The 15,437-nt window shown below is 39.9% G+C and overlaps 1 protein-coding gene across 5 annotated transcripts in view; it reads left to right on the top strand.

The window, feature by feature from the left end:
- The window catches only part of ADAMTSL1 (ADAMTS like 1), a 703,248-nt gene that overhangs the window by 563,893 nt on the left and 123,918 nt on the right, over positions 1 to 15,437 (top strand). For all 5 annotated transcript variants that reach the window (XR_007773162.1, XR_007773161.1, XR_007773160.1 and 2 more), the window contains 3 exons: positions 3,582 to 3,786; positions 5,253 to 5,400; positions 10,106 to 10,190. Coding sequence is in view for 1 of the 5 variants with exons in the window: in XM_050944097.1 (XP_050800054.1) it covers positions 3,582 to 3,786; positions 5,253 to 5,400; positions 10,106 to 10,190 (438 nt within the window). In the remaining 4 variants the exon portion in view is untranslated. The remainder of the gene's footprint in view (positions 1 to 3,581; positions 3,787 to 5,252; positions 5,401 to 10,105; positions 10,191 to 15,437) is intronic.

Below are 15,437 nucleotides of genomic sequence, written 5' to 3'. Positions count from 1 at the left end.
GCACTAAAGGCACCTGCTAGCCATTGTGTTACTCACCTTGCTGAGAAAGTGATCCCTCCCCAACCACAGTGAGTCCTACCATAGGTACCACAGAGCTTTGCTATAATGTGTGAACAAAGGCAGTGCATTCAGATTTGAAATATGGTGGAGGACCACACAACAGACCTCCCAGAGTAGGAGGACAGGGAGGAAAACAGCTCTTGCTTGCATTTGTGGCTGCTGCTCACATTGTCACCACTGACCTGTCATTTGTATAGTTTATATTTATATGCCAAATGCCTGTCTTTCTCACCTTCTAGTAATATTAGATATATATATTGAGTAGGTTAAGGTTTCTTTTCCCGTGCCTGCATGTTTACATGTGTACACAGAGTTAATATATTGGTCATTTATCTCACTATACATGCTCTTATATATGTACACACACATACACTTCCTGTTCCTCATTTCTGGAAGCCTCTTTTCTCTTTCCTATAAAACAAAAACTCACCACCCTCAAAAATTTACAAAAGATTTAAAAATGAGTGTAAAGGACAGTCATTAATAAGATCTGAGTGTCTTGAGGTAAAAAGTATTTTGTCTTAATTATGAACAAAATTCTTGAACATTGACAAAGAGAAAGAGACAGAATTTTATAGATCACAGGACAAACCAGCAACAGTCAACAGTGGAAGGACTGTATTTGAGCAAAAAGCATCCTGAACCTGGCAGCCAGACAGAGGTTTTCTAACAGTTGAAGAAAATCCAGAATAAAGGACTGACATGCCCTGAAGTATTTTCCTTTCAGCAACACAAAAAGAGAGAAAATATCAGTCCATGGGAAATGATCAAGGGCCCGAGGCAGTGCTTCTCAGCTTTTCTGGGCTTTAGGTCTCAACCTATAACAATCCCTTTAGATCCACTATTCCAACCCCACCACCATTCTATACATGGGTGGTATCATTTCCCTCCCCCTAAATCCACAAATGGATTGGAACCCTCTGTGCATGGATCAGAGTCAGACACCTCCTTAGCATCACCACTCCCACTCCAGATGTGACAGGTCTAGGATCCATTTGGAGAAGGAATAGGCTGAGGTTAAAGGGACTAGAGGGAGGATTTGGGAAGACTTGAGGCAGGGCCAGGATCAGGGGGATGCAAATTCTTTCCTCTGGACCTATAGAGCCTACAGCCCCAGGCCATATTGTCTTGTCTGTGTAGCCTAGTCACTGCAAGGCTAGTTATCACCAAGTGGAGTAGGTAGCAAGGCTCCACGGGATCTGAAAGGTTGGGAGCAGGTTGGGATGAGCTCTGAGAGGGAATCTTTGCAGGAACTTCCCTCTGCTTTGCTTTTTATCACAGAGCGAGGAGGACATGGTCCATTGCATGTAATACGCACTTTTGGTACCAGAGTCCTCACTGGGCACCACTTTGTTCCCAAATTCCTAGTAGTTGGTAATCCTCCCTAAGTCTCAGGTAACTGTGACCTCTGCTTTTGAGAGCCATGATCCCAGAAACCCTTTCAAAAATTTTATGTTGATATAGTGCCTGAGGGCCAATTCTTGGCCCCCTGTTTCTGCTGCTTTGTAGTATTGAGGTAGCACAAAGCAGCTGGAAAGTTTCCATAAAAGGGCAGACTTGGATTCCCGTCGAAAGTCCCAAGATCTCAGACTCCAATCATCACACTTTTATGTGTGGAAAAGTTATTGTAGGTAATTATTAGAGGCTTTTTTAATGTTTGTTTGTTAGTTCCAATTTTAGGCCTGTATAGGTGGGCTCCAGTGGAACTCTGACTCTACCGGGGGAGACTCCCTAGCAAAATACTTTAAAACTAAGTTCGAAAAGTACCTTTTCTTTAACTTCTGTCGTAGTTGCAGAATAGAAGGTTTGGTGTAACAGTTTTATTGGCACTCCTTTGAGATGAGCTACATAACGCATCTATGGCTTTGCCACTGGTAAATGATGTGGCCATTTCACACTGTTGTCAATAAAATCTTTATAGAATGCAATCAGCCATTAGCTAGTGTGTGTGCAAATATACATACATTAGAGCTGGTCAGGAAAAGGTAAGTGCAGTTGGTGAAACATTTGAGAAGAATTGAAAATTTTTCATCCTGTCAGAATTTTTCTGTGATTTTTTTCATTTGTTTTTAATTAAAATATTGATTTTGTTTTGATTGGGGAGCACCTCTCTTGCTTTTTAATTGCCTTTTTTTTGTTATCTCCCGGAATAAAGAATTCGGGATGGGGGGATTTTAGTTTTTTCTAAAAATGAAATTTTTGTTTTTGTTTGTCAGAAAAAACAGACTTTCTTTGTTTTGTTTTTGCAGAAACTTTCATTTTAATTAAAAAGGCATTTTCTTCAGGAAAAATGTTTCACTGAATACTGTTGACTATCTCTAATATATATTTGCTGTGCAGGCAGATATACAGGAATCACCAGTCTGGATCAGACCCAGGGCCCATTTAGTCTTTGATCCTATGTGTGACAATGGCTAATACAACTGCTTCAAGAAAATCAATGTTACTCCATTTGTGTGTATTCAATATACACACACACACATTGTTTATGCATATATACAGTATATATATTTTTCTGAAATCTATGTGTATATGTATATATATGTAGACATTCTCATAAAACAGCCAGAGCACACACATTTCACTGTTTTTTCTCAACAAAATGTCACTTGTTATAAATCAAATTAAAATATTCTTCTCATTACTCAATAGCAGTCAGATAAAAGCAACAGTGTTTCCCAAACTAACCTGTCTTTCTCTAATAGTCAGTAACCATATCAGTGTAACGCTAGCTATAGTTCTATCTCCTGTTCACACACACTTTGTCACACACTCATTTTATTCTCTTGAGAAAATTGCTTCCATCTTTGTTTTCCCCTCACCCACTGTGCATATGATGGCTTTAGCAGCTCAGGATGGCATTGCTCTTTCCCCTTGCAATGAAAAGGACATCAACTTCATAGCACACTGAGGTCTGATCTGTACTAGAAAATTAAGTGGGTTCAATTACATCGGTTAGGGGTGTCAACGAATTCACACCCCTGAGCAGAGGCATAAAGCTCACCTAAGTCCCCATTTAGACAGTGCTAGGTCAACAGAAACTTTCTTCTCTGCCCTGGCTACCACCTCTCGGGGAGGAGGATTACCTACCCGAGGGGAGAATCCCTCCCATCAGCATAGGTAGTATGTACACTACAGCAGCGCAGCTGTGCCGCTGTAACATTTTACATGTAGACATGCCCTGAGCTTTCAACAATTTGGAACTTGGGTCTCCCAATATGTGGCACATAGTGCCAAGATGTAATAGTCTCCCTAATAAACATAAGTTAAATTATCTATGGTAATAACCTGGACTACTGGGTGTGGGGGAGAAGGAGGAACATCTTATAAGTTAAATACTAATGGCAAGAAAACTTTTAAAGGCGCCAGATGTAAGAGTACTTGGTTGTTGGGGCCATACATATAAATGACCAAGTTTTGCTCATAATAATAATCTTAACAAAAAAAGACCGCAAGGAAATTTCAAGCATTTGGGTTTTTTTTACCCCTTCATTGATGCCTTTTTTTTTTTTTTTTTGCAGATGGGAGAGTACTCCATGGACAGCCTGCTCCTCCTCATGTGGAGGGGGCATTCAGAGCCGCACAGTCTCTTGTGTGGAGGAGGACATTCAGGGGCACATCAGCCCTGTGGAAGAGTGGAAGTGCATGTACACACCAAAGATGCCCATTGTCCAGCCTTGCAACATATTTGACTGCCCAAAATGGCTGGCCCAGGAGTGGTCTCCGGTACACAGTGTTTTGTTGGATTTTGTTGTCATTGTTGTTTGTATTTAAGCCAGGCATTGGGAACAAATATGTTTTGTTAATGTGTGTGAGCAGGGCTTTGGAGCTGTGCTCCAGCTCCGTTCCAGCTCCAGGCAAAAACCTGCAGCTCCACTGCTCCGGACCTGCTCCGCGCTCCAGCTCCGGGCTGCGCTCCAAAGCCCTGTGTGTGAGAATGTCGTAGAATAAGAATATTCACTAAGCTTATTTACCTGGTGGAATTTTCTGATCTTTCTGCTTCAAGCAATGGCATTTATCCTACTGCAGAGTGAATACTCAGGATTTATAACATTAGCTGAGGAGAATAATGGAAGAGCAGATCAGATCAGACATGTTAAATAACAATCAGATATAAAAGATGAAGTAGAAACATATATGCACATGCAGAGAGATGCAAGCTCTTCATGGACACGTTCTAATACACATTTATCTCGTACTCTTTGTCCACAAGTCAAATATCCTGGACTGCCGCTTTGCAGTCTGAAATATAAGCAGCCATGCAAGCATAGTCAGGAGGCTCTTTGCTCTGTAATCACCACTTAGTAGCACAGTCGCTACCTACTTGTCTAGCCCTGACTCACTTCTTTTTCTTTAAGACTTGTGCTGAAGGCACAAGACTGGAAGGAAATGAGGTCTGGGTCCTATCCCAACAGGTCTGCTCTTAGTCAAGTCATTTATCCTCTTTATGCCTAAGTTTCCTCACCTATAAAACTGACTTTAAAAACTTACCTAACTTACCAAAATATGGGGCGTGGTAGATTATCATCTATAAAGTGCTTGGTGATTTTCAGATTAAAGATTGCAGATATGTGCAAAGCATTATTATTACTCTCTGCTCTCTCCTGTTTGGTTGGTGCTTGCAGCTTAAGAAACCCACTATCCTGGGGGAAAATGACATGCTATATAAAAGAATTCAACTTGAGAAAATGCATGGAATTTAAAGCCCAAATAGTTTCCCACTCTATACACTCTGTTCCCATGTTCCAGAATACTTAGTTATTATGCCCGTTAACCCATAAACTCCAGGGCCTTGTCCAAGCAGAGCAGGAGTGACCACAGATGAAATTGACAAGGTGTTAGTGAATACATCCAGTATGGGACTGATGACCACAGGCCAAGTGACCAATGCTGAGAGAGTTAGTAGAGTGACACTGAGAGAGAAATCCAGCAGCTGAATCTCTGAATCAAACAACTGTGCAGAACAGAAAGGAAAAATCAGTAAATATTTGTCAACTTTATCCCTAACCAGTATCAAACAAGTAATCTATGGGCCAATATAGGCTATTTCTGATCCAAGTTTTGCCCTCTAATGCTGTTACATTATTGCTGTATACTCCATTTTTCCCACAGGGTATGTCTGTCTGTCTGTCTGTGTTTTTTGGGTTTTTTTTTTAAATTGCTACTTTGTACTTTTTCTTTTCTTCTTTCAGTGCACTGTGACATGTGGCCAGGGGCTGAGATACCGTGTGGTTCTCTGCATTGATCACAGAGGGATGCACACAGGAGGCTGCAGCCCTAAAACAAAGCCTCACATAAAAGAAGAATGCATTGTACCCACTCCTTGCTACAAACCCAAAGGTAAAAAGGCAGATGAATCTTTACAGCTCTGCCACATTAAGGAACTGTTTTTGCTTGTTGACTGCAAGTTCCCAAGTCTGTCTGAATGCAGTAATTCATGGCTTTCTATCGAGAGACACTGCCGTTGTTGTACCAGTTTGAATGTAAGTGGTGGTGTTTGAAATGCTGACAACTTGTAGATCTTTCAAAACAAAACAGATCTTATTACTGTCAGCTGGTGAGCCACCAACCTAGAAAAAAATCCAAATTCAGCTCTGATGTAAGTGGGTGCAACTTCACTGACTACTTCAAGGCTAAAGTTTGCCCATAGTGCTTTATTAAAGGGAAACAAAAATGTTTAAAGTGACTAGCTTAAAGTTACGCATAAGTTTAAATGGCCTTCAGGCAAATCAGCAGCTTTAACTAAGCTAAAAGCAAGCACTGTATGTCCCATGGAGAAGCTCCTATTACTAGCCAGGCTGCAAGATTGTACAGACTTGAAAATCACAACAGTTTTATGTGTAGAGAACCCTTGGCTGCTGCAGAATTGAATAGTCTCTGTCTTGAGCCTCAGACAGTAAGAGATAAGAACATAAGAACATGAGAACGGCCGTACCGGGTCAGACCAAAGGTCCATCTAGCCCAGTATCCTGTCTACCGGCAGTGGCCAATGCCAGGTGCCCCAGAGGGAGTGAACCTAACAGGCAGTGATCAAGTGATCTCTCTCTTGCCATCCATCTCCATCCTCTGACAAACAGAGGCTAAGGACACCATTCCTTACTCATCCTGGCTAATAGCCATTTATGGACTTAACCACCATGAATTTATCCAGTTCCCTTTTAAACATTGTTATAGTCCCAGCTTTCACAACTTCCTCAGGTAAGGAGTTCCACAAGTTGACTGTGCGCTGCATGAAGAAGAACTTTCTTTTATTTGTTTTAAACCTGCTATCCATTAATTTCATTTGGTGACCCCTAGTTCTTGTATTATGGGAATAAGTAAATAACTTTTCCTTATCCACTTTCTCAACATCACTCATGATTTTATATACCTCTATCATGTCCCCCCTTAGTGGGGATATTGGGAGGAATTCCCCACTTTGGTTGAGGGGAGGAGGAAAAGTTGCTGAGCCATGTTAATTTCTATAAGGCAGCTTTATGAAGCTGCTCATGGGGTTGGAATGTAAGAGTAAATCCTGGGGTAAATGGAGTAAGGGGCAGGGCCAGCAGTCAAAGGTGCTTGATAAATTATCACATGGTTCTACAATTTTTTATATATACACACACATCCACATGGATATAGCCTTCCCAGGTGTGTGGTGTGAGTTTATTTTTAATGGAAATTTTCCTGGCTAAAATACGATAAATATGACCTTAATTTCTCTGAGTTGGAGGCTCCAGACCCGACACGAGCCACTCATAAATAAAACTAATACAATTTTGTAAATCACTACGGATAATACACATTAAGGGCACTTAAATGGTTGAAATCCAATAAAAGTGGCCTATAACCTTTTAGTGGCAGCAAATGGAAAGGAGAAAGTTGGAATTTTTATTTCCATACCCAGTGGCCCATGATAAATGAGAGAACCAAATTCCAAGATGAAACCTCCGCTGGTGGGGCTCTTATAGAACCCCAACCACATGGCAAAATTACTCTTCTGATCCAGTATTCTATTCTATCCTGTTCTATGTAGGTTTTTATGCCACCCTGATCAACATAATCTCTGAGTGCCTTCCAGTAGCGCATTAAGTGATGTGACCAACATCTGTGACACGTAGTTCATTCTTTCTCTTATCAGCTCCCCAGAGGGGAGACTTGAGCATGCAGTGTAGCATTTTGGTTTGATAGAGTTTTGTTTTGGGAGTAGGAAGGGGTTGGTATGATTTTAAAAATACATTCTGCTGTCCTTTCCAGGTCAAATGTCTCCTCTTTCACAGTTGCCCTTTCAAGGGCCGGGTGATACAGTTTCCTGCTTCATGCACTTGCAGGGCTGAATCTTGCTAGAAATCTATCCAAAAAGAGGTGATTTGCTTAATAAATTTAGAGTTATAAATTACAGTTGAACGAGTCAATACCTGTGGCAAAGTATGCATCTGCTAGTCAACGCTTCAACAAAGCCTGCCATTGCATTCTGAAGATGGATTACCACAGGGTAAAAAATCAGTGATTATGGCTGGTCAAGATTATAAGAAAAAAATACCGAGCAGTCTTTATCTTAATACATGTCTGCTAAATAAAAACAAAGGGTATGCAGTTGCTGAAACTTATCCCTCTCTTTGCTCATTAAAGCTCTTAGGTGCCTCATAAGGTACTGGAGAATCCTAGGGAAAATTTAAGATATCCCTAACTTAAATAGTGATTTGTGGTTTTTAATGCTAGGAAGGACCACTGTGTTCATATATCAGAGTGGTAGCCGTGTTAGTCTGTATCCACAAAAACAACGAGGAGTCCAGTGGCACCTTAAAGGCTAACAGATTTATTTGGGCATACACTTTTGTGGGTAAAAAACCCACTTCTTCAGTGGCTCTGCATGCCATTCATCTGAAGAAGTGGGTTTTTTAATAAATCTTTTAGTCTTTAAGGTGCCACCGGACTCCTGATTGTTTTTGTGTTCATATAGTTGTCCTCCTGCACAGCACAGGGCATAGGGTTTGAGTTTGTACTAGGCTAAAAACATGAATCTATTGTAAAAGCAGAGGGCTTTTCTTTTATCTCCAAAGTCTTGGTTTTTTCACTAAATTACTTTCAAAATTGTTTTTTGTTTCATTATTTGTAACAAGTTAATTAATCAAAGTGAACATCTCTAACACAGAAGTGTGTTTTACAGTTCAGTTAATTGGAATTGATTTGACCTGCTTCTCCCCACCAACATATAACACTGCCCCCCGCCCTCCAAAAAAAGGGAAGGTTAAAATAAAAGTCACTTTGCAGTCAGCTGTGTAGGAAAGCACAAACCGCTTTTTACAAGACTTTGCATTCAACAAGGAAAGCAAGTGAGTAAGACCTGGCCTTCCAAAGCTCATAAAAATAAGCTGTATGGTATATAAATAAAAATATCTCTTACATATTTTGGATAACAAATGTGGTAAACTAAGAGCTGTGCTGACACATATTCATCCTTAAATGTCACTAATAAATATATCAGAGTAGAAACCTGGCCTGCTATTTCTGGAAGTGAAGGCATAATAACTGTTACTGCACCCTTTCTTCCCAGCCACTGGTTTACTCCCAAACAACTTTGTATTGCTCAGCTGAAGCTGCAGTAGCTGTGAAATCAAATGACAAGTTAGGATCCCTGTACATTGCTAATGGTGCTACTGACGGTTTCAGTAGTTTGCATGTTTATATAAAAAATCCAGTGTTGTATGCACCAGGTTCCTGAAAATTCTCATGTATTTGGGGTGAAATTAATCCCCTGCAGCAGGGCAGGGCGAGGTGTGTCTGTCACTTAAACCCAAAAGGCTTAAATGGGACTCAGATGGTACACAGACCCTGCACTGGTTCTCTGTATAGGGCTCAATGCCACTCTTTGTGTTTTTATCAGTTTTTTTCTAATCCTGACCCAAACGACTCAGAAGAAATGCAGAGCTGATTTCAGAGAAATTGTGCCCAACTTGCTCTCCCTTTGGATCACTGTAAAACCAGAACAGCTCCATTGACTTCAGTGCAGATACTCCGAATTCACACTGCTGTGGAAGTAGAATTTGGCTCGTAAAGTGCTTTTTTTTCCCCCCAAAAGCAACTTCTTATGTTTTGTGCAGATCTTGGAGAATAAAAAACATCTGTGCTGTTTTCTATCAGAAATGACAGAAAAAAATATCCAACTCATTTTTTAAAAATCCACATAGCTGATGAACTGATAAGCTTAGAGTCAGAGAACATCACTGAACTATTTCACTCTGCTTTCTCTGTTTCTTGCAGTATCAGTCATCAGATGTGGATTTTCTTCAGTGTCATAATCTATCAAAAGTGAATTTAATGTACTTTATGAGGCTGTAAAATTTAAGGATACACACAGGGCCAATGCAAGGTTGGTGAAGGTCTGCTGTAGAGTCAGCAACAATGTTACTATGGAGATTGCTTCTCCCCCCTTGTTAAGTCTTTTGGGGTGCGGTCTTCACAAGGGTTTATGTATTACTTAGGCCCCCAATAAGCATTATTTGGGGGGCTTACATGAGGTTAATTCATGCTTAAGCCTGGGCTGCCCCCCCCCCCACAAAAGTTACTTGAGCAGATGAATTTGGTGCACTGCAATTTCCAATTATTTGTCTCCATGTGGAAAGTACACTTATTGGCAGTGCAAATATTGTGCAAATACAAAACTCAAAGCCAATACAACCCCCATGAATATTGTAGCTCTGCAGTGTAGATGAAAACCTGATTCTCCCCATGGATGTTAGAAGAGTTTTTGAAAAATACTTTGCTAAAGTGCCCACCTGTGTAGACCACTTGGCTTGCCTCTAAAATGGCATTTAATTTGCCATTCTAGCATTATAAAAACAAATTTTCTTTCTTCATTGAAGCTCTATATTTCTTTATATATTCTGCATCATAGTGGAGTGTCTCTCTCTCTCCCTTGCCTCCTTCTGTGCAGCTCCGTATGCACATGTACATCCATACACACAAGAACATTACAGAAATGCAGATATAGTCGCTTACAGAAACAAAGCAGTGTGCATAGCTATATGGTTTTTGTTTTCATGTGCCTGTGTATGTTCTCTAGAGAAACTTCCTGTGGAAGCTAAACTGCCATGGTACAAGCAGGCACAAGAGCTGGAAGATGGAGCAATGGTGTCTGAAGAACCATCGTAAGTCTTAAAACATAATTTGTTGAAAACACACTATAGTAATATCAGAATTCAGGGCCTGCATTAAAATAATCCTCTACCCTGAATTGTATTTGGTTCTTTCATTAGGATATAAGGGCCTTATTCAAATCCTGATGAAGTTAATGGGCTTTAGTGAAAGTTGCATCAGGCTCTAGATAAGAGATGGAGAAATTGAGTACAGGAGTATGGTGTACTTGGAGATTTAGACTTAATTCAAGCAAACTTATAATCATGATGTCTTTTATTTAAAGGCATTTAACATAACGCTGTGTGGAAGTCTATGGTACTTGTATGGCCCTGTTCCTCATTTCTGGAAACCTCTTTTCTCTTTCCTATAAAACAAAAACTCACCACCCTCAAAAATTTACAAAAGATTTAAAAATGGGTGTAAAGGACAGTCATTAATAAGATCTGAATGTCTTGCGGTAAAAAAGTATTTTGTCTTAATTATGAACAAAATTCTTGAACATTGACAGAGAGAAAGAGACAGAATTTTATAGATCACAGGATGAATCAGCAACAGTCAACAGTGGAAGGACTGTGTTTGAGCAGAAAGCATCCTGAACCTGGCAGCTAGACAGGTTTTCCAGCAGTTGAAGAAAATCCAGAATAAAGGACTGACATGCCCTGAAGTATTTGCCTTTTGGCAACACAAAAAGAAAGAAAATATCAGTCCATGGGAAATGATCAAAGGCCCGAGGCGGTGCTTCTCAGCTTTTCTGGGCTTTGGTCTCAACCTATAACAGCATCTCACAGTCTTTCTTTATCCTCGTGACATCCCTGTGAGGTCAGGCAGCACTATTATCCCTGTTTTACGGGTGGAGAACTAAGGAATAGAGAGGTTAAGTGACTTATACAAGGTCAGAGAGGAAATCAGTGGCACAGCAGGGACTTGAGCCTTGAGCCCAGGTCTCCCAAGCTAATGCCCTAACCACTGGACCATCCTTCCTCTCAAGTAGACACAATGCAGTAGTTTTGGGAAAGTATACATTGGACCAATGACCAGCATCACTTTAAAACAAATGGTGTTCAATCACATGCTTTACAGATTCTACAGTCCTTTCAGGGGATTGGCCCTGAAAACTGAAATTACATAGCAGAGAAAAATACAGAAGCAGCCAGCAAGGACTTTTTTCTCAAGGGCTAATGCACTGGTAACAAGTGAAATGAATGACCATTAGCAGAAAATAAATCAAAAAACTCTACAGCCTTAGGGTTTAACCCAATCCTGTCACCCCTGCAGGGGTTCTTCCCCTCAGTCTTCCAAGCATCTGGTTTATAGTTCTTCCCCATTGTGCCTATGCAAAGTTGATCTTGGTTAACACCTTGCTCCCCGGATTGACCAGGTAGTACCCCTGCATCATGCAGCAGGCACGTTTGGATACAGATTGGGCTACATCCTTAAATTAAAAGTCAGAACAAGGATTTCCTAAAGGAACGTCCTTATGCCTTTTTTCTAAATCTTTTCATTTATTGCATTCGAAACCATACAGATATTTTCTTCCTATTCATGCTTGCAGTGCTTCTATGGAAAAATTAGCAGTGTAACTAAAGGAAAATATGCAATTACAGCTACTGCTGCAAAATTAAAACAAAACATTCCAACAACAACCTAAAAAGGGAGCTAAAAAATGCTAAATACTTTCTCTTCAATTTAGTACCTGTATTCCTAGTAAAACCAGTAGGAGTTTTGATTGCACCAGGACTGCAAAAATCTGACCTTGATGCAGCAAATTAGAGTGATGCACACAAAGTTAGAGCCACAATAATAAATGTGGGTCTATCGCAGACACCTTCTGGGACTTTGGGCAAGTCACTAAAAATAGCCATTGCTTTGGGATGTCTTGATTTTTTGGGTGTCTAAATTGACACCTGTGATTTTTTTCAAAGGTTCAGAGCACCCAGATCTTTAGCTAAACCCCAGAGTAACCCAAAGAAGATTTAAAAAATGTAAATAGCATCTTAAGAAAGGAACAAAAGGAAGCATAAGGGAACAGCTGGAGGAGTGGCAGTGAAGAAAGAGAGAAGAGGTTTTCACCATGCCCATTAGATCATGTATGTTCTGTCAGTCAGTATTCATTTTGATTCTTCAAATATATCTGTAGATACGCAGATTCTCAAGGAGCAGCGCCCATGGCATGTACAGTCAAATAGAATGGTCTTGATCTCCTCATAAAGAAAACGGAGCCAGCTGTGGGTCTCATCCAGTGTCCACTGAAGTCATGAGTTGACTGTGAATGTTGGATCAGGCTTTATGTTTCAGCCTCCCACTTCACCCGTTTCCCTGCAGCTACTTTCACAAAGCAAAGTATGCAGTGCTGCTCAACTGCCCTCTGGAGAGTTTTGAAGTTAAATTAATATGATCATTTCATGCCAAAACAAATTATGGACATTCTCACCACCAATATCTGTTAAAATAGCAAAGTCCATTCTGTTGTTTTTATAAATGAGATGATCTTTAGCTGAAAAGCCACATTCTAAATGCCAGTCATGTTGAGTTTTGAAATAAATTCCCTTATGTAATTATAGAAGATCTTAGATCATGCTGTCTAAACTAAGAGGGAGAGATATAAAATACCACGCAGCATATCACATGAGACGGGAAGCGAGCTGACATCTTATGTTTTGAGTCTGAGTCTGGAAAAATTAAAATTGAATTTAATTTTCAAAAGATTCTCATGTCCACAATGTGGTGCAATTATTTCTGCATGCAAAAGCCTATATGTTCAAACAGTGCTTATATACACAAAGTAGGTAAATGGATTTCTATCAGTTGGCATGCGCAGCTGGGTTTTCACATACAAGCACTATTCACTATTCACTTGCACATGCAACTGATTGCATATGCAAACTGAAGGCTGGATGGTGGGACCTTTGAACATTTGGCCCACTTTTATTGATTGCCCTACAAATTCATGTTCTATGTGGTTTTTGTTTTAATTCCCACATTTCCTTAAAATATATTTTCATCAAGTTTTGTTAGCTATGTTACAAAACCAATGAGCCAAAATCTCATCAATCCAGAGTAAATCTATTGAAGTCAATGGTGCTACTCTGGGTTTATTCAACATACCAGCATGCACAGTCTGACCTGCTGTATTTATTACATTTTTATGAACCTTGCATACATACTAACTGGCACAGCAAAAATCTTTTCAGCTGAAATAGGTCCCGTGCACTATGCCCAACAGCAGCAACTAAGAAATCATATAGGAAAATACACTGCCTCTTTTAAATACAGGGTCAGTCACATTGCAAGGGAGCCTAGAAAACTCTTGTAATATGAGAAGGCTGTGTGGCCCACCAGATGAGTGTCTGCAGCTAAAAGAAACAAGTACATAGCTTTCTTTACAAGAACTATTTATTTTTAACTCATATTTTTCTTTGTCAAGTATTCCACTTTTGATCCCAACCCCTCTCCTTTTACTGGCTTGTCAGTGCCACTGATAGAGAGACGCCCGCTGGGGGGGGTGGCAGACAATGGCATCCTTCAGACTTTCCCACAGCTGGGCTCCATAATGTCAACTGTGTTTCAGCCATTCAGTAACAGAGACTATAAGGTCAGTCATAACAGAACAAGGTCACCGAGTGCCCTCCTTTCAGTTTTCCCTTCTCTTCTCAATAGTGGGTCCCCTGAAAGAGTGAGCGAGTCCTCTTAAAAAGTGGGAGGGGAAGAGAAGAAGAAAGGACATCTCCCCAGAATCCATTTGGGAGGGCAGGCCAATACTGTCATTGCTTCGGGGAAGAAGCAGCATCACTTTTGCTGCACAGAGGAAGGGAGAAAGTGACTTTAGATATGACAGAGCAATGAACCAGTGCCAGAGAAGTGTACTCTTTTTGTTTGTGTTACTTAAATAGCAAGTTTGGAAAGCATTTTGTATTAATTCATTAAAAAAATTAGAATTAAGCAGGGGACTGTCTTTTTGTTCTGCATTTGTATAGGGCCTAACACAGTGGAGTTCTGGTCCATGATTCTGGCTTCTAGGGAGTTATTGATGATGATGATGATGATGACGATTACTATTATTGTGAACACAATTGAGAAGGCAACATTTACCAGTAGTTACCACAGCATAGGCTCTGAAACACCACAGTTGCTTCTTATTTCCTAGAGTAACTGCTGCTTGGTAGATCTGCTCCATTACCTCAAGTCTACCTTAACTGATCACTCTTGTTATAGTGTGTATGGTAACATCCATTGTTTCATGTTCTGTGTGTGTGTGTGTGTGTGTGTGTGTGTAAATACACACACACACACATGCATGCAGTGGAAAATACAGTAGGAAGATAAATATATATATCTTCCTATTGTATTTTCCACTGCATGCATCTGATGAATTGGTTTTTGGCCCACGAAAGCTTATGCTCAAATAAATTTGTTAGTCTCTAAGGTACCACAAGTACTCCTGTTTTTTTTTGCGGATACAGGCTAATAATGCTGCTACTCTGTCACTCATACACAGAAAAGCACATTGTGTCAGTGAAGATAGATAGGTATAGATCAAACAAAAAAACTTTGCATTCCCATGGTCGTGAGCTTTTGCACTAATCAGTAAGCAACATTTGCCAATGATAACTACATAACAGTATCTGAAACCTCATCATTATTTCCTGGTTTTAGTGTATGGAGAAACTGCACTATCTTTGATACTATTATGAGGTTGCTGTTAGTAAATGTATTTCTAATATCAACCCATGTATGGGGGGTTTTTTTTTTGCTTTCAGCTCCACCAAATTCCTATGTTCTTTTGAGGCCAGTGATTATAGTAGAGGAAACCTATTCTTCCAGACCTAGAACTCATAATGTAAAAGTTGGGTCTAGGAAGCTGAACAAAAAATATAAATTCCTGAAATTATTTCCAGTATTTGCCTTATCAGCTGCTGAGCATGGTGAAATTATATAATAATAGAAATTATATAATAATCATTTATATAGCAACTCCTATTCCAAAGAGCTCCAAGATGTTGTAACATAGTATTTCTTTTTTTGTCTGCTTGTGTATTATATATATTTAAGTATAAATGGACTAGATGATGTAACAGGTGTCTTTCATTTCTCACATCTGGGATTCTGAATGTTGTGTGTGTTGATCAGAGAAGAGAGGAAGGGGGTAAGAGAGACATTAGAACTATACTGAGATTTGCCCTAAGAACTATAAGGTATCAAAGACCTATGGCTGTGATGAGCACTTTACAGAAGTACTTGTATGATGAGATGAAACACTA

The sequence above is a fragment of the Gopherus flavomarginatus genome, chromosome 3 (assembly GCF_025201925.1).
Source record: "Gopherus flavomarginatus isolate rGopFla2 chromosome 3, rGopFla2.mat.asm, whole genome shotgun sequence".
Taxonomy (NCBI): domain Eukaryota; kingdom Metazoa; phylum Chordata; order Testudines; family Testudinidae; genus Gopherus; species Gopherus flavomarginatus.
Note: the sequence above shows the minus strand (reverse complement) of the source record. Positions and strands in the feature narration are given on the sequence as shown.